The 19,578-nt window shown below is 43.7% G+C and overlaps 1 protein-coding gene across 2 annotated transcripts in view; it reads left to right on the top strand.

Annotated features, from left to right (window-relative positions):
* Positions 1 to 19,578, top strand: part of LOC126162259 (toll-like receptor 2 type-2) — a 209,952-nt gene that overhangs the window by 101,166 nt on the left and 89,208 nt on the right. For both annotated transcript variants that reach the window (XM_049918650.1, XM_049918651.1), the window contains one exon: positions 10,425 to 10,661. In XM_049918650.1, coding sequence (XP_049774607.1) covers positions 10,425 to 10,661 — 237 coding nt within the window. The remainder of the gene's footprint in view (positions 1 to 10,424; positions 10,662 to 19,578) is intronic.

Here is a 19,578-nt window from a genome sequence, read left to right as displayed (position 1 = left end):
CATTTCTCTTTTAAAGATGTCCTGATGTATCTAACATACCCACGACTGTTACAAAGTCTGAACGCTCTTTTTCAAAGATAAACTTTTTTAAGAATATTTACATACTGCAGTGAATCAGTAATGGTTATCCGGTTTGGAAACAGTATCAGTACGAGAAGCGTGGGACGAATGGTCACAAGTTAGTTGACTGGCGAGAGAGTGTAACAGAAATGTTGACAAATCTCAGCTTTCAGAACCCCGATAAATGCGCCGCACTTCTCTCAAGAACCTGCAACACACCAAACCTCATATTTCAGCCCCCTGCGTGCCTATCCCGTTGAGACTGCGCAGATAAAATTACGGAAATAACAGCTGGCACAGAGGAGCAGAAGTGTCCATTCTTCCCACGCTCCAACCGCGAATGCAAGAGGAACACACTTGCATGTGCGGTTCAGTAAATAATGGCCTCTATCACATAGTTTACGGTGATTCACAGAGTACAGGTGAAGATGCGGATGTATTTTAGTTACGTAGAAAATGAAAGAACACGAAATATTGATCTTTCTAAAATAATGAGGCATTTTTCACATAGGAGAATGAGGAAAAGCACATTTAAGTAAGAAAAGAATTTACGTCATCAAACGAATACATTTCATCATCAGTTTACATTTGTACATGGACGTTCAAACTTTCATGCTTCTTTGAAATTATCTACTTATTCTTTTAAGTTCTTCTGGGTCGCAGCGTGAGATAAGTCTTGTAATGACATTACAAATATGAATCCATGACTGCAATTTAATAAGCAAAATTGTTAATAGGTTTTCGGTCCGAAATATAAAAATACATCTTTCAACACTTTCGTAAATTCACCGATGGCCTTTGTAGTCTGGTCCCTTTAACCTCCACAAACCACCCAACCACCAACCATCACCCCCTAAGGGGCTGAAATAGACGATGCAAATTTTTTTGAAGATAAATCGTTATATTACAACATTCTTAAACCTAAACGGAAAAAAACACCTCCGATTCCAATAACCAGAATAGCGGTTTGGTCAGTTGTACATTCCGAGAAGATCATGATTTCTTGCCTTAATTAGTCTGAAAAGTTCAGAAGGCGTTGCAATTTGTGAACTAATCAAAGGAAGCTGCTATTTAACAGTCACCACGACAAACCGGCGTTGTCAAAATTGCATAGAAAAAGAAGGAGTTCTTTAATACATTAATTTTTGCTGTAATTACTGCGGAGACGCGAACGATGCAGCGGGCGCTAAGCTGGTATACAAGAAATGTAAACGTAGTTTGTTCGTGAATGTTGCTTAGCTGTTCACTCACCATCCATGAAAAAGGTTTCGGTTGGGAACTGCAGATAATTGGATTAGAAGATAAGGATGTCTAAAAAGGGCATCTTACCAGTGGACTTGTTATGGAGGAGAATGGAGCTTCTGGGTATCGAGTGCTGAAGTGACCGACACTGGGCAAAGTTCTTCCTCCTAGAATGTTCGAGAATTCAAAACAGTTCTCATTTATTCTTCAGCCTCAGTTGCACATTTTTAATTAAATCTCACGTAATTGAAAATATACAACTGAGACTGAGGAATAGATGAGAATTATTTTAAATATAAATCCAGTTGCTGGTTCTCTCGTGACGAATAGTTGTAGAATGTTCAAGAATATTATTGTATCTTTCAGAAGTTTTGGGACTGTTTTAGAATGTTCTAAAATTTTTCACAATGTTTGAGAATGTTCTCGAATGTTCCTGTTATGGTGGGTATACATTCCAGCTCAGAAAGATAGATATAGGCGATGCAGAGACACATGTGTCAGTATACTTTTAGAACTCGATTAGAGCGGATCAAACAAAAGTGAAAGTGATACAAAGTTAAATTTTTGACCTTGAAATACTAACATTTTTATGATTCTTTGAACGTTCATTTTTAAGATGTTGTCGAATGTTATCGAGTGATCTAGAATGTTCTCAGAAAACAAATTAAAATAAAGATCAAGCGAAGTGAGTATTTTTAAGTTAGTAGAAGTAATAATAATATCGTAGACTTAGGAATATGTAGACACAGTAGCATACTATTAGCAGTAGAAGCGGTAATCGTTATAGCATTTTTCCTGTAGTTTTAAAAATTCCGTTTATTGCGACTGAATCTTTTACTTGTATATATTACGAAAGCTGTTCCACCTATTAATGCTAGGCATCATCAGTGATCTATAATATAATGAAAATTATTTAAGTATACTTGTTTTGTTAGGAGATCAGTAGTGAATCTTGTCAGTTCATTTAAATTATCTATCTACAAATATGTGGTTACGATTTTGCACTTACATTTATTTTTCTGTCTTTTTATTTATCCTAGGATTCTTTCGTGTACTATATGGACACAGTACAAGTACCCAGTTGTTGTTGTTGTTGTGGTCTTCAGTCCTGAGACTGGTTTGATGCAGCTCTCCATTCTACTCTATCCTGTGCAAGCTTCTTTATCTCCCAATATCTACTGCAGCCGACATCCTTTTGAATCTGCTTAGTGTATTCATCTCTTGGTCTCCCTCTACGATTTTTACCTTCCACGCTGCCCTCCAACACTAAATTGGTGATCTGTTGATGCCTCAGAACATGCCCTACCAACCGATCCCTTCTTCTAGTCAAGTTGTGCCACAAACATCTCTTCTCCCCAATTCTATTCCATACCTCCTCATTAGTTTTGTGATCTACCCATCTAATCTTCAGCATTCTTCTGTAGCACCACATTTCGAAAGCTTCTATTCTCTTCTTGTACAAAAAATTTGTCGTCCATGTTTCACTTCCATGCATGGCTACACTCCATACAAATACTTTCAGAAATGACTTCCTGATACTTAAATCTATATTCGATGTTAACAAATTTCTCTTCTTCAGAAACGCTTTCCTTGCCATTGCCAGTCTACATTTTATATCCTCTCCACTTCGACCATCGTCAGTTATTTTGCTCCCCAAATAGCAAAACTCCTTTACTACATTAAGTGTCTCATTTCCTAATCTAATTCCCTCAGCATCACCCAACTTAATTCGACTACAGTCTATTATCCTCGTTTTGCTTTTGTTGATGTTCATCTTATATGTTACATTTATACTTTACACCACATGTAATCTATATTGTAGCAGGCTGCACATGTTCTTGGATAGATTACAAGAAGTGAGACGTATACATGTGACCTATTAATTGGAAACTAGTACTGTATCCATTTAGTAGCTACAGAAGAACACATGGTTACACGAAAAGGACAGAAAAATGATTGTAAATGATGAAACACAACCATATATTTGTAAACAGGTAGATAATATAAATGATCTGCCAAAATTACTAGAGATTTATATAGTTAAATACTTTTCTTTATATTATAGATCATTGATGAAGCCATGCATGAATAGGCGAAAATTGTTTGATTGTGTAAAAATAAAACATTGAGTTGTAAAAGAAGGATTTTTCTTATCTGCGTCATAGATACAAATGGTCCGTAAAAGAATGCCCCAGTTACAAATTTTAATACTACTAAATGTAAGCGTGGTAGAGTGTTGGGTCAAGGCCACAATTACAGAAAAATCTAAAACAATTTTAGATAAGTGCATGTACGAGAACTGCTATGTTGTTTTCGCACTTGCAGCGCAACATATGCAAAATGGCGATTCCTGAGTGTAAAGTGTTTTGTGGCCTGCATCTTACTAAAAGCGAATCTGTTATTTCAGGTCAACGTGCGTTTTGTTTGAAGTTTAATAGTGATCCCTCATGTGGTAAAAACATCTGCCGATGGCACAATCAATTCGAAACGACCAAATGCGCGTGTAAAGGGAAAAACATGGGACAACCAAAAGTGTCTGAAGTGGATGTTGACTGCGTCAAAACATATTAACATAATAGTCCTAAGAAGTCTGTTTGGAAATAAGTCTTGAACTTCAGTTGCCAAAGACGACAGTGTGGAAGCTTTTATGAAAACGTTTACATACGTGTCCATACTGGTTACAGTTGATACATGCTATAAAGACAGATGACTATGGTATAACTTCGCAAGTGGAGTGTTGCAGTGAGGAGATTGCTTTCTTGATCGTGTGGTGTTCAGTGATCAGGCAACTTTTCATCTAAGTGGGAATATAAATACCCATAATATTCGTACCTGGAGGTCAGCACTTCCTCATGAACCTGTATGATATCAAAGAGATTTTATCTGCTGTCTAACAGTACCATTCCCTCAGTCCAATCACAAAAAATATATTACAATAATGTAAAGTGAAGTATATGCATTTCTTTGCCAGAACTATCTGATTTGTAAATGTCAAACAGAATGCGATGGGAAACACCTATGTAAGATATCGGTTTATAAAATGATTGTTGCACTAATCAAAAACGATTTCGATACTGATCTTGATTTTTCGAAGAATCTGCGGCTCATTTCTTCGTCTTAATACACTTTAAGGGATGAGTCTTGAAGTACGGGTTTATACATATAAGCGAATATATTAATTCACAGTTTGAATACATTGTGGTTTATTTCCAAATCCGCCATAACTTAATGAACTTCGCTGAAAAGAGAACCACAGTTAAATGAATACGAATTCCAAACGGGAGTTATGCAATGCATTTCAGCTTCCACGTTTCATTAACAGTCGTAGAATTAGATAAAAATGACATTCATTTTTCACACTGACTTCACAGCAATCAGGCAAAAATAAAACTCCACTCCATAACATCGGCAATATTGTTCTCCTCGAAAGCTGAACCTAGACTTTCTTACATGAAACACTATAGGCTAGAAAGGTAGCACAACTCTTTCGTGGAAAGCACCAGCGGAACATTTTTACAGCGTTAATGTCTATGTCTTTTCAAAACTAAAAATAAACAAATATTTATTTTCTAAGCTTGAATTAACTCTTACCGAGAAAACGTGATTCAGAATATAAACAAAATTTGTAAAAATTATGTAATTATACTTTTGAACACAATTTTGGAACGGTGTATCTGCGGTCAAACATTGCAAAACACCAGATTTGTGCCAGCTACAGGCGAAGGAAACAATCGGAATTTATTGGATAATTAACTTCTTTAAAATCAGAGATAATAATAGGTTCCCAAAATATTGTATAAAACATGAAAACGAATGAAATTATAAATGAATATGCTCGTACAATACATCGATCCTATTTTAGACTCTCCTACTGAACGTCAGAGTTACAGTTTTCGAAAAAAATAGTTGAAAAATGGAATCGTAAATTTAATTAATCAGGATCGGCATCGTAATATACTGTTGAACACAAGTCCCTGACTTACAGATTCTTTTTTTTTTCCTCCGATGCTACTGTGACATTTGTGGATTACCTGCATATGTTGCAAAAATGACTCTTTTGTCCAAGTAGTAAGCGAACCTGAAAAACTTATTTGGCAACAAGATGGAGCCCCTCCCCATTGGCATCTCTTTGTACGAAATGATTGAACATCGAAGTCCGTGACCGTTGGATTGGTCGTAATGGTCAATATGACAGAACTCTTTTCCGCTGCCCACATGTTCGCCTGATGTCATGCCATACGATTTTTTTCCTTTGGGGCTTTATAAAAGATCGTGTATACGTTCCGCCAGTACCTAACGATTTGCCAGGATGGGGCACAGAGATTAATAGGCCATTGCTTCCATTACTCCAAACTCATTAAGCAAAGTGTGGGAAGAATTGGATTTTATGTTGGATGTACTCTTATGCCGTATAACTAAAGGTGTACATATTGAACATTTGTAGGAAAAACTAGGCTAGTTTACCTTCAATTTGATGTATGACTTGTAGTAAATAGACTAAATTAAACCATTATAATCTACCATTGAAACTGACATATTCTTTTATGGACACTCTAAATAACTGAAGTACCAACTGAGGAACAATGGTTCTAAATATTGAAAATAGTAATAATGGTATTTTGCTTTATTTTATAGCGTAGGGATTTTATTATTTTACCGAAAATGGGTGTAGAAATATAATTATAGATACAAAATTTGGCATATTGTAAAATACCATTTAACAGGCCGTTATGTATAATAAGTAAGTAGTCTCTCTTGGAGTGAGGGTTATGTGACACTGTTGTCGGGGATTCATCTGTGTGGCAGGGGCGGTGAGCTTGGAGGTTTTTTGGTATTGTTTGGAGGAAGATTAGACTATGATACTTCCTCGAAAGTCGAGGTCATTTGAGATAGGGCTGGAGGAGGAAGAGGGATGGGAGTCTGCATGGTGTAACAACTGTGGCATGCCTTTTGAGACTCTTTAGAATCTACTTTACATATCAAACACATGTCAACGATTGCCATAATTTGTAAGGGTGTACGCCAATTTCAGAGCACATATCCCCTGAAACGGCTGCCAAAAAGATCTTTAAGGAATTTAATCCGGTCAAGACGACGAGCATTCCTGCAACTGATTTACTATAGTGCCGGTATCTATTTGAAAGATCTGAAAAGCATTGAATGGTCTCTACATTTTTTTTTATTTAAAACAATCAATTTAATCTTAATACAGTTGTTTAAAACTTAGTTCTCCAACAAAAATATTTTGCAAGCAGAACCTGTAACAAAAATTGTAGGACACATTCCTCAGACGTAGACGAAGAAATTATGTTATATGAACATGGGTCTGGAGAGGCTTTATTTCATGTTACAACTCATTTTCTCCAACTCATTAACACTAAAATGAGGAGGGGTCCACTGAGCATGACATACATGTTTTGTCGAACAGCTAAAGTCACATCTGCTAACAGAACAGATAGAACATTCTCTACGAAATTATGATGACTTTGTCCGTTGAGCCCAGGTGGAAGAAAGTCAGGCCCGACCAAACAGTCGTCAATAATGACGGCCCAAACATTGACAAAAAATCTTTGTTGATGACTTTCTTGAACAGTTGCTTGAGGATTGATGTCTGCCCATACTTGCTGATTGTGAAAATTTACAATATGATCTCGTTGAAACGACGCTTCATGTGTGAACAGGCACCGTTGCACTAAAATAAGGGTTGACACTTTGTTGAATAAACCATTCGCATAAGTTTGTTTGTTTTTTTTTTTTTTTTTTTTTTTTTTGTGGTAAGATCCTTTGGGACCAAACTGCTGAGGTCATCGGTCCCTAGGCTTATACACTGCTTAATCTAACTTACGCTAAGGACAACACACACACCCATGCCCGAGAGAGGACTCGAACCTCCCACGGGGAGAGCCGCGCGAACCGTGACAAGGCGCCTGAGACCTCGCGGCTACCCCGTGCGGCCGCAAAAGAATACCCGTGCAGGAAACTCAGCTGCTGATAGTGCCTGCACGCACTGTGTCTGGTAGGGATACAGCTGCTCCTCGTGTAACAGTCGCCAGAGATTCATGTTGTCAACATTCAGTGTTGCAGTTACATGTCTTGTACTGGCACTAGGGTCGTCGTCAACTGCAAGAAGAATTGCCACCTTCCACTGAGGTGTCCTCGTGCTTCTAGGCCTTCTCCGCTCGCGAATATGTGGTTTGAATGCAGCATGTTCCCTAAGACGACCATCATTGGCTTCAAATGTTTTCCTGTTGGCGCACCTTCGTCCTGGAAATCTCTCCAGATACACACACTAAGCGTGAGTACCATTGCTGTCAGCAGATTCATACATGAAAAGGGCATGTGCCATCTCTGCAGAATTGCCATTGCACGAGCCAAGTCTGTGATAAACTCTACACAGTAGTCCGTGTGCTTACAACGGTCGTACTGATCGCCAGAATAGCTGATGTTATCTGTAAACAAGCAACGGCGAACGTCGCATGGCAACAGGGAAATGTAAAACAAAACACTGGATGTGCTGAACGTAACCAGACGTCACCTAGAGTGCCTGTTCCCCATGATTCGGCTTCTAAATAACAGAGTCGGTGACGGGTGGATAGATAGAAAAGGACCAATTGCCTGGCCTCCACGCTCCTCGGACCTAAATCCACTGGACTTTTATTTATGGGGCTATTTGAAAGCTCTTGTGTATGGAACCCCAATACAAGACGTTCTACAAGATGTTCAGACTCTCCGTGCCCGTATTATGGAATGCTGTGAAACCATACGCAATACTCCAGGGATACGTCAGCGCATCCGAGATTCACTACGACTGACAGTTGATGCATGTATTAATGCCCAGGGCACAATGAACGTCTCCTGTGGGAAAGGTTTGCAACTGGTATGCTGCTGCTTGCCGTTCGTGCGTCTTTCCCATGATTAATAAGTTGGAGAAAATGAGTTGTAACATGGAGACAAAACGTTTCCTTACCATGTTCATATAACATAATTTCTTTGTCTGGGTGTGAGGAATGTCCTGCAATTTGTCCTGTACATTTTTGTTACAGCCTATAAATACTGCGTTTTTTTTAAGTTTCAATAACTGATTTGCAGTAAGCTCAGCGCTACGTTTACGACGGGCATTCATTTTTTTCGAGGCCTATTCTATTTCGGTTGTAGAAATGTGGAATTCGTTGTGGGGCATCGCGGAACATTCCCGCTTCAGCGCCTATAGTTTCATGAAGTTCCGATATGTGGCAGCACTATACGTAGCCTTCAAAATGGCCTCTGTAACGGAGGTGCTTTCCAGGCAGAGAGCTGTCATTGAGTTTCTTTTGGTGGAAAACTGGAGCATCGAAGATATTCATAGGCGCTTGCTGAATGTCTACGGAGACATTGTAGTGAATAAAAGGACAGTGACTTGTTGGGCGAAGCGTCTGTCATCATTGCAACAAAGTCGCACAAACCTGTCCGAACTCCCGCGTGCCGGCTGGCCGCACACAGCTAGGACTGCTGCATTGTTGCAACGTGCGGACACTCTCATTCGAGGTGATCGACGGATCACAGTCAACCAACTCGCTGCTCAACTGGACGTCTCTGTTCATAGTACTGTCACACTCGTCCACCAGCTGGGGTACTCAGAGGTGCGTGCTCGCTGGGTTTCTCGCAGCATAACAGAAGACCAATAAAGCGACTAAGAATGCACTTCGTGAGGAGCAGTACGTGGATGTAGTCATGTAAAATGTACTTCAAGCGTAGTAGATGTGAAACAGAGCTCAGCTGCTTTAACATAAGTACTAGCGGGTGTCAAATGATTGAACAAAAGTGGAACATAAGTTTATTTTTTTTCGACATAGTCTCCCTGTTGTTCAACACTCTTCCTTCATTGGATAGAAAGTGTACATACTCCTCAGGGGGGGATCGTGCGCATAGTCACTCGTGCACAATCTGATGCCACCTTTTTCATCGGAATGAAATTTCTTTCTCTCATTGCCTCTTTGAGGGGTCCAAACACGTAGAAATCACTCAGTGCGAGGATTGGTGGGTGTGACGGAGGTGGCAGAATGTTCTGGAGTGAGCTGCTGTGGCACCCTCTTGCAGACACTTTGTGAAACTTAAGCACCTCATGAATCATGTTATGTGTGACGCCATGGCCAATGTTCAGATTTGCGGCAGTTTCATCCACCACCACCCAGCGATTTTGCACCATAGCGGCTTCAACTGCTGCTGTAGACTGGTGTCACAGTGGAGTGTACCTTACCCGGCTGCTGAGCGTCTAGAATTTTCAACTCCATTCGTACACTTGCTCCAGTGATAAACATTTATCAACCAACTGTATCTTCATTTACCAATTGATTTCAATAGCTTGGTATCTTCACTGTTCAGAAAACGTATGACCGGACACTGTTCTTCCTTGATGCATGTCGTAAGTGGGGCAGCTATTTTGAACTGGTACTATGTCCGTGTTTCTCCTGTTTATAGTATACCGCCGCCTGTAGGGCATTTGTTACATCATTGATAACAGTACTGTCAACTTACAGAACTATGGCGCAAAATGTCGATTTTTAATTACACTTTTAAGGTTTTATTTGACTCCCACTCAGAGCTCATATAAGATTAACGTTAGTTGATTGTAAACAGTGGCTGTACAAATAAATTCTAACAGCCATTTTGCTCTGTTAATTTGTCTTGTTTCACCTGCTCGTATAGCATAAGGCACATTGCACTAGTTTGTGAGACACGGAGGTAAGTCAGACCCTGGTCAAATCCATGCCGGTTTTTAGGCAGTTTGCCACGTTCGTTTAGGCAAAAGCTGGCCTAGTACCCGAAATTCCTCCTTAGAGCAAACAGTTGAAATGCAAAAACATACAGAGCGAAGTTTACATGGACAGATATGCAAGCTACTTCATTCCACTCACCTTGATGCCTGTTGCGTCGGCAAGGGCATCCGCCACAAAGTTAAATAATTTGTCAAATTCAGAAAAGTTGGACCGTGTCCTAGAGGGAGTAAGCTTTAGGGTAACGAAAGAGGCTATATCTTGCCTTGTTTCTGATCAGTAAAGGTCATACTGGATGATGAGATGTATAGATTACCATGTGTGCATAAATGAATGACTGTGTAGTGTGAGCTGTGCTTTTTGCTACAGTTTCTCTGAAAGCAGCATCAGCGGCGACCGGGACGTGTGCTGGTCGCTGTCAGCCATCGAGGTGAGCAAAGTGGAGAACAACTCCGCCGTTGACTGGAGTCGCCAGAGGCCGCACCTGGACAGCTTCGGTGTCTACCTGCTGTACCCTGTGAAGGAGTTCCGCGCCTCCGCAACCTACCCGCTAACGACGTCAGCCGTGGCGACGACCGTCAATGCCACATGCTGGTACCAGCAAAGGTTCGTAGACTGTCTCGAGAGTTTCCCTTTTCCATCTTTCTGTTCTTTATAAAAGGGCGTAGTCTACTACTGTCTGCATATCTAGCCGGAGAAAGATATTGATGTTCCTGTGTACAATTGATGTCTGGCCGGAAATGGTAAGACTTCAGCACAAAAGACAAATAATTAGCTTACCGTGTAACGTCACACCTAGCGTTGATAACAGCCACTATTTGGCACGGAAGAGAATCCACAAGTTTCTGCAGATATGTCATATCCAGTGAGCTACCTAATTACTGTCATATTGTTAGCTACATAGCACCTGCTGTTACAGACAGTATCAGACATGTTCTGTAGGATTAAGATTTCATGATATAGCGGACCAGCCGAGGTGAACTGGGTGCCTAAGTGCTCATCAAACCACGAACATGTACGTACAGCCTTGTGAACATAATTCGGGAGGACGACGGTTCAATCCCGCGTCCGGCCATCCTGATTTAGGTTTTCCGTGATTTCCCTAAATCGCTCCAGGCAAATGCCGGGATGGTTCCTTTGAAAGGGCACGACCGACTTCCTTCCCTAATCCGATGAGACCGATGACCTCGCAGTTTTGTCTCTTCCACCAAACAATCCAACTCAACCTTGTGAACATAACTAGTATCATCTTGCAAGATGGGAGTGTCCATAGTATTTTCATCATAACATATAGAAGAAAGGGCGGCACTTGGTCGTCAACAACGTTGAAACAAAAATCCTGGTTCACTTTCACTGTAACCTTAACACATTGGAGACCGGCCACTTACAAGGGAACCTCCCCATCGCGCCCCCCTCAGGTTTAGTTTTAAGTTGGCACAGTGGATAGGCCTTGAAAAACTGAACACAGATAAATTGAGAAAACAGGAAAAAGTTGTGTGGAACTATGAAAAAAATATGCGAACTATACAAACTGAGTAGTCCATGCGCAACATATGCAACAACAAGGACAGTGCAAGTTCAGGAGCACCGTGGTCCCGTGGTTAGCATGAGCAGCTGCGGAACGAGAGGTCCTTAGTTCAAGTCTTCCCTCGTGTGAAAAGTTTATTTTTTTATTTCAGACGATTATTATCTGTCCGTACGTCCGTCCGATGCGAGGTAACTGCTCTTATGTTTTCATCACTTTTTTGGGAGTGATTATCACATCCACAAGAAAACCTAAATCGGGCAAGGTAGAAGAATCTTTTTGCCCATTCGCCGAGTGCGAGTTAGGTGGGTTGACAACATATTCCTGTCATGTGACGCACATGCCGTCACCAGTGTCGTGTAGAATATATCAGACGTGTTTTCCTGTTGGGTAATCGGTTTACCTATGACCTTGCGATCAAATGTTTTCGGTTCCCATTGGAGAGGCACGTCCTTTCGTCTACTAATCGCACGGTTTTGCGGTGCGGTCACAAAACACAGACACTGAACTTATTACAGTGAACAGAGACGTCAATGAACGGACGGACAGATCATAACTTTGCGAAAATAAAGAAAGTAAATTTTTCATTCGAGGGAAGACTTGAACAGAGGACCTCCCTTTCCGCAGCTGCTCACGCTAACCACGGGACTACGGCGCTCCTGAGCTAACACTATCCTTGATGTTGCCTATGTAGCGCATGGACTACTCAGTTTGTATACTTTGCTTATTTTTTTCATAGTTCCACACAACTTCTTCCTGTTTTCTCGATTGATCTGTGCTCAGTTTTTCAAGGCCTATCCACTGTGCCAACTTATAACTAAATATGAGGGGGGTGCGATGGGGAGGTTCCCTTGTTAGAAGAATATCAGACCATGGAAACTGACCATTTATGCTATTATCTAAAACGTAACTGGCACACATGTAATTGGTGTATCTTCAAGAGTCATACATACTACACAAGGATTTAGCCTGTTTCTCTTTCTTTGAAAGATTACAAATTTAAAATAATTGTGACAGAAAATACAATTATCCTTACAAGAAAAAAGTTTGATGTGAGATGTTCAGCAATTTCTCGCGCTTGAACTTTCAAAATTTCTTGCTCAGCCAACAAACGTGACGCATTTGTAGCAGAATTACAGCAAACTGCGAAACCTAACGCTGAGTTAATGCGACCACATATTGGCTCAGCCATTCGCGACTCCAGCTTTTACATTCGCTAACTTTTCTTTCGAAATAATTCTTGAAATTGACAACAGAAGGCAGCACCAATCAAGAGACAGGTTGCGAGACGTCCGTACTTTTTTTTTTATGTGTGTGTGTAGTGTGGACTGAAGAGATCATCCTTGATGACTTATTCTTCTAGGATGGGATGTAAGGATAAAAGGAAAACACTTTATTTATTACGCATTCAGTTAGGCTTGGGCACGCAATGAGCCCTTTAGCCTGCTGTCTTTGGTGATGTCTATCTCCTGTGGAGGGTGAAATGTGTCAAGGCTGTTATGTGTGACTGCTTCCTCGTGTTATCACAGATTGCCTATGGGGGGTGAAACGTTATTGACTTCGGTACGCGATACTTGTGCCATCTTGCAGGATTTACCGTTCCTACCGATTGTAATTCTCGAACTTCGTCCCTAAGGGCATCGATCTTGTCAAAAACTCGTAGAGCCTTGTCACGGACCTTCTCTTGTATAGTGGTCTCGTGGAGTGCGGTGCGGATGTCGACGTTTCTTGTCCATCATGGAGCTCCTGTGATCCATCGATAGCAAATGTTTTGCAGCGCTTGGAGTTTGTTGTAGTTGGAGACGCACGTAGTTCCCCACGAGGTGGAGCCATACAACATTGTGGGTTCCACCGTTGCCTTATACAATTGGAGTTTACTCTTAGGGTTGAGATACTTACTCTTCAGGAACGGAATCAACGACCTGGCCATCTTCTGGGCTGCCGTCTTCTTGTCGTCAATATGCTGCGTAAAGAGTAATTTTTTGTCAAGGTAGACACCGAGATACTTCACTCCCGGTGACCATGGGATAAATTGGTCAGCTATTTGGAGTCTGTCGTTCAGAACTGGTTTCCTCCGTGTGAACAGAACTGCTGCCGTCTTCGTCGGGTTGATCGTTATCTTATTTTGCAGCGCCCAGCGTTCCATTACAGCAAGTTGCCGTTGCATCCTAGCGATTAGCTGGTCCAAGTGTCGTCCAGTTGTCAGAAAGGCCGTATCGTCCGCATAAAAACTCGCCGTAACAAGGGGGACTGTTGGGATGTCATTTATATATAAGTTGAAAAGTAGAGGCGAAATGACAGAGCCCTGCGGAATTCTTGCGGAGATCAGTTTCACTTCGGAGTTTTTATCGTCGACTCGGACATACAGTTTCCTGTCCTGCAGAAAGCTGTCTATGAGTCTAATGTAAAAATCCGCAATAGGGGTAGTGCGATGCAGTTTGACGATAAGGTTGGGCCGCCACACCTTATCGTAAGCTTTTTCGATGTCAAGGAAGACACCAATCGTGAAGTGCTGCTTGTTGTATCCTTCTTGTATGCGTTCGGTGATCCGTAGAAGTTGAAGTTCGGCAGACAACTTGTCCTTGAAACCGAATTGTTCGGGTCGTATAACATCATGCGCTGTAAGCGTGCCATGGAGCCTCTGCAACAGCACTCTCTCGAGCACCTTGCCAAGGGTCGGCAAGAGGCTAATTGGCCGGTAACTGTTGGGTTCTGCTGGGTCTTTACCTGACTTGGGTATTGGAACTACTCGAGCCGTCTTCCATGCCGTAGGAAAATATCCCTGCAGAAGGCAGCTGTTGAGAATTCGGGTAAGGAGCACAGTTAGCTTCCTGGGCAACTGTTTCAAATCGGTGTTGCTTATGGAGTCGTTGCCCGGCGCATTATTCCGAGTCTTCCGGATAATTTTACGGATCTCTGCTGGTGTGGTGAGTTGTGGGCGGCTCTGCACAGGCGCAGCACGAAGAGCAGTCCGTGCTGCTGTAACGACGGCTTCCTGTTCTTGCAGGCGGACGTCGTTCACGGGGGTCGCTGGTGTAGACATCTGTTCTTGGTAAGTCGTAGCATACAGCTCTGCCTGGGCGAGTTCGTCATAGAGGAGGCCATCTGGTCCTCTGATGGCTCGTTTAGGTGGCCGCTGGTGTCGTATGTTCTTGACTACCTGCCATTCGTTCTTGGTTCGAAGTAAGAATTCATCCATCTTATCTTCCCAGACCTGCTGTCGCCACTCGGCCACTCTCCTGTGCAGTTCTCGTGTTAAGACGTGTGTTTCTCGTCGATCGATCGGGTTTCTATAGCGGAGCCAACGTCGCCTGCTCTTGTTTCTCTGTGTCTTCAGTTCTTGGAGTAGAGGCGGGAACTCGTCGAAAGCTACTACAGGGTAGACCGTGTGAGTAGTTGCCCTCCGTTTGGCTACCTTTATCTTCTGCGTCAAAGTTTGTACCGCGATGTCGATGGCTTCCGGTGTTGAAACGTCCTGCGTCGGGCAGATATTGTTGTCAAGATATGTCCGAAATTGACCCCAGTTCAGATTTTGTGAGGTTGGGGGCGGAAGGTTGGCCGTTGCGTTTTCCACTATACTGATAACAGGTCGGTGGTCGGACGAAAGATCGTCGACGGTGCGGAGCTGGAGGTTCGTCTCAATATTTTTGATGACAGCAATATCTAGGACGTCTGCTTCTTGCCGATCGACGTAAGGAATCCGTGTGGGCTCTCGTGGGCCATGGACTGTGATGCCCAGTACTTCTTCCATGGCAATCAAAGTTCGTCCACGAGGGTTCGTACGCCGGGAATTCCACGCGACGTGCTTGCTATTAAGGTCACCTCCTAGGAAGATTTTGTCAAAATAGGTGAAGATACTCCGTAGGTCGTCTGGCTCCAGGTTTTTTCCGGGGCTGTTGTACGCCGCAATGAAAGTGATGTTGCCTGCCGCCGATCGAACCGTTACTGCTGTTGCCTCCAGATGTTGGAGGTGTGGTAGTGTTTCATGATGGTGCCGCAGTTCCCTTTTAAGCAGAACTGCAGTCCCTCCACCTCGTTGGCCTTGTCTGTCCGTTCTATAGACGTACATGTTACGAAATCTGAGATCAGTTGTTGGACGAAGGTGCGTCTCCGATACAAGTGCGATGTCGATTTTGTGACGTTGTAAAAATTCAGTGAATTCTGTTTTCTTGTGTTTCATTCCGTTGGCGTTCCATATACAGATTTTCAGGTTTCTCGTGGTCCCAGGGCGATCCATCTTAAGGTGTTCCAAAGGCCTTCAATACACTTTCGATTAAAGAAAGTATCCCCACTAGTTGTTGCTGCACGGCGGTGAGAAGTTTCGCGACATCAGAGAGCGCTGGAGCTATAGATTGCATCAAATGAGCTGGTGAGACGTAGGTTTCCGGTTCCGGTCGGCGTGGTGATGCTACGTGGGCGTATGAATAACGCTGGCGGTGCTGTCGAGGTGGAAGTGGTTCAGGAGGAGGCTGTGTTACTGGCTGCCGTGTCGCCGCCGGCTGTTCTTGTGGCGTTTGCTGACGGTGGGGCGGAGGGTGTGGCGTCAGGTTGGAGTTCCGTATTACACGAGTCCTCCGTTGAGAGGGCTGCGGGGAAGACCGTTGTGTGTATTTCCTGAGAAGTTCCTGGTACTTCTGGCAGCCACGCCACGTGGCAGGATGGTCCTTTTCACAGTTAGCATATTTCGGCGGAGCCCCTCGGGGATGAGTACATGCTGAAGATCGGTGTTGCCCTCCACATCGAACGCAGCGAGCAGGCAAGCTGCAATAATTAGCTGTATGTTCGAATCGCTGGCAGTGGCGACATTGAACAGGTCCTTCTTGTCTGTTGTAGGTTTCAATAACGACTTTAGTATATAGAAGGTATTTGATGTCGTAAATCTTGTAGTTTTCCTTTTGGGCTGGCAACGTGACACAGTAAGCATCTTGAGGTCGTAATTCCTTCGTCTTGTCATCTCGATTTTTAAACTGGTGGACGATGATGACAGGGAAACCCTTCTCTATCAGTGCGTCTTTCAGTTCTTCCTCCGTAACTTCGGCAGGTAGACGTTTGACAACCATTTTGAGGTCCTTGTCCTCCGCGGCCTGATGTGTAAAAAAGTGGATGTCATTCGACACAAAGAAATTGATAGCCCGCCGTTGATCTTCATAGGAGTCAAAGTGATATTTGATCCTGTCTCGTTGGTAGATGGCCTTAAGACTGCCGTCAATATTCGCTTTCAGCGCCTTGTTGAGTTCCATGTAGTTCTTGGAATGGTAAATAGTAACGGGCGGGACTTTGCGTAGTAAGTTCCGGCCAGAGCTATCTGTCCCCTCTTTATCTGCATCGAGATTGACATCACTCGTCTGGTCCATACGTTCTGGAGCATCTGTAGTATCTTCCGCCGCAATAGCCGCATAACGGTTGGAAGTTTTCAGTTCTTCTGGACGTTGTCGCTTCCGAGAGTTGTCTGCTTAGGAGAAGCGTTAGGCCGTTTTCTTTGGCGAACTAGTGTAAAATCGCCCTCTCCGTCGGTGGGCTGCATGGTCCAAACTTCTTCAGAGGAGACTCCCTCCATTTCGTCGTCGTCGTCGTCTGGTGGAGAAAATTGTTCCACGCTGTCTATTTGGTCTTCATGCTGTGAAGGAGGAACTGTACTAGTGCGGTTGTCGTATACTTGCTGACTTTGCAGAATCATGTGTTGTATTTCACGTCTCAGTTCCCGTTGTTGCCGATCGTTCTGTGTTGTCTGATGTCTCTCGTCAGAGGGGTTTGACGTATGTTGTCCTCCGCTCTGCATTCGCGTATCGCTCGTCGTGGTCCCGTCCTCATTATGTTGCCTGTCAGAATCCGTTGGCGTTGCAGGGGTCGTCGCCACTGTACCCGTCCTGTGGGGAGCGGCCGCCGGGACGGCCGGCGGGGCAGGCCCCACCGACCGGCCAGCGGCCAGCCCCGGCGCGACCGAGCCGGCTGGCTCGGAAGCGCGCGTTCCGTTGTCCGCACTCATCGGCATCGCGCGCTCAACTGACGTCCGTACGTTGTTCTCGTGGGAAATGAGTCCAGTTTTCGAGCGATAGGTGGCTCGCACGTCGAGAAAATCGCGCCCCAACCTATACTCGGGCACGGTCCTTTTAAAATAATGTTTTGCCCATGTTATTCTCGGGCTTTATCTCGAAAGCGTCTGAATGGCCCCACGTCACGATATGAAGAACATCCCCCAAACGTCTCAGTATCACCTTGGGCAGACAGCGGACTAAACGCCTCATTGGGTCGTCGGCGTACTCATCAAAAATGGTTCTGAGCACTATGGGACTTAACATCTGAGGTCATGAGTCCCCTAGAACTTAGAACTACTTAAAGGAAACTAACCTAAGGACATCACACACAGCCATGCACGAGGCTGGATTCGAACCTGCGACCGTAGCGGTCGCGCGTTTCTAGACTGAAGCGCCTAGAACCGCTCGGTCACACCGGTCGGCGCGTACTCATCGTCTTATATCATCTGAAGAGACAAACGCCCGGCTCCTTAGACCACACTATACGCCTACCGTCAGTTTCTGGTTGTTTGGTGCGTTGAAGACTTTATATTCTGTTGTGAGCAAAGGTCTTTTACAAGGTACCCAACTGCAAATGTCTATTTCATGCATCTACTATGCAGTGTTCGCACAGAAACTGCTCGAGAGCGGCAACTCCTGCCGTTGACATGTCGTGACACTCGTCTCCGGTCTGTCGGTTGGTATCTGTTTACGACCATTGTTCTTATGCTGTGTTATATTACCGCACGTGGTACATCATTTCTTGTAGATGTAGGGACAGAGGAACAAACATCCAAGTGGTGCGATGACTAATGATGACTAGGAGCAAAAGGGTACAGAACCATCTGTTTACTGGACCTGTTCGGCAAGCTTTTTGAGAGGTTGCTAGCAGACAGACTGGCTGCACACCGAGTCCTGTGCGGGATGGGTGACAGACAATTCGGTTTTCGGTCGGGGCGATCGGCGTCTGACGCAATCGCCCTGGCTGCGGATGTCTGTGACTCTGCCCCGCACAAGTACGTTGTCGGCATCACGGTGGACATCATCCTGCCTGCGGGAGAAGGAGTGTCTAGGGCCGTTGTATGGTTGTCTCAGGAGCTATTGTGAAGAAAGGGAGGTCTGGCTATCGGCCCCTAGCGACAAAGTCAGCAAGAAAATTACCAAGGGGTGTCCTCAGGGCTCCGTCCTGGGGCCTCTCTTTTGGGACATAAATATGGAGCCACTCTTAGACGAACTAAATAGCAGTGAAGATGTGCTAGAGGTCATAGCCTACGCAGACGACCTCCTCCTGCTGGTCGATGGCCGTAGCCGCGAAGATTTAGAGCCAAAGGTAGAGAGAGCGATAGCAATATTGACCACATGGTGTCACAAAACAAAAATGACCATCGCACCTAATAAGTCCACCTACCTATTACTCAGAGGTCAACTACTAAGAAATCCAACAGTTAGAATAAACGGCTTGCCGGTTCTCAGGCGCCGAGAGGCCCGATACCTTGGTGTTATCGTCGACGAGAGGTGGAACTATGCATCACATATTGACACGGTAACACAGAGATCACTAACAGTACTAAACAATTTAATCGGAATAGGACACAAAAGATTCCATCTCCCACCTGATCTAATCAAATTGTATCACAACAGCATTCTTACATCCATACTAGGTTACGGGTCAGCGGCCTGGGCACACAGGCTCACGAGGGTCATGCCTGCCACGGCCGTAAGAAGAGTGCAGCGAAATATGCTCCTACGTTCAATAGGCGCATATAGAACAACTCCGGGAGGTGTACTTTTAGTACTAATGGGGTTATGTCCAATGGACATAAAAATAAGGGAACAGGCCACCTGGTATCAGATAAAGAAGGACAGAAGAGAAAAAATAGAAGAAATCATGGCTGTATATGTAGGAGATAAACCAAGTATTAAAAGAAGGGGGATTGAATTATGGCAGGATCTTTGGAATAACGATGAGACAGGGCGAAGAACA

Source organism: Schistocerca cancellata, chromosome 2, assembly GCF_023864275.1.
Source record: "Schistocerca cancellata isolate TAMUIC-IGC-003103 chromosome 2, iqSchCanc2.1, whole genome shotgun sequence".
Taxonomy (NCBI): domain Eukaryota; kingdom Metazoa; phylum Arthropoda; class Insecta; order Orthoptera; family Acrididae; genus Schistocerca; species Schistocerca cancellata.
The sequence above is the reverse complement of the archived record's forward strand: the minus strand, read 5'-3'. Positions and strand labels throughout refer to the sequence as shown.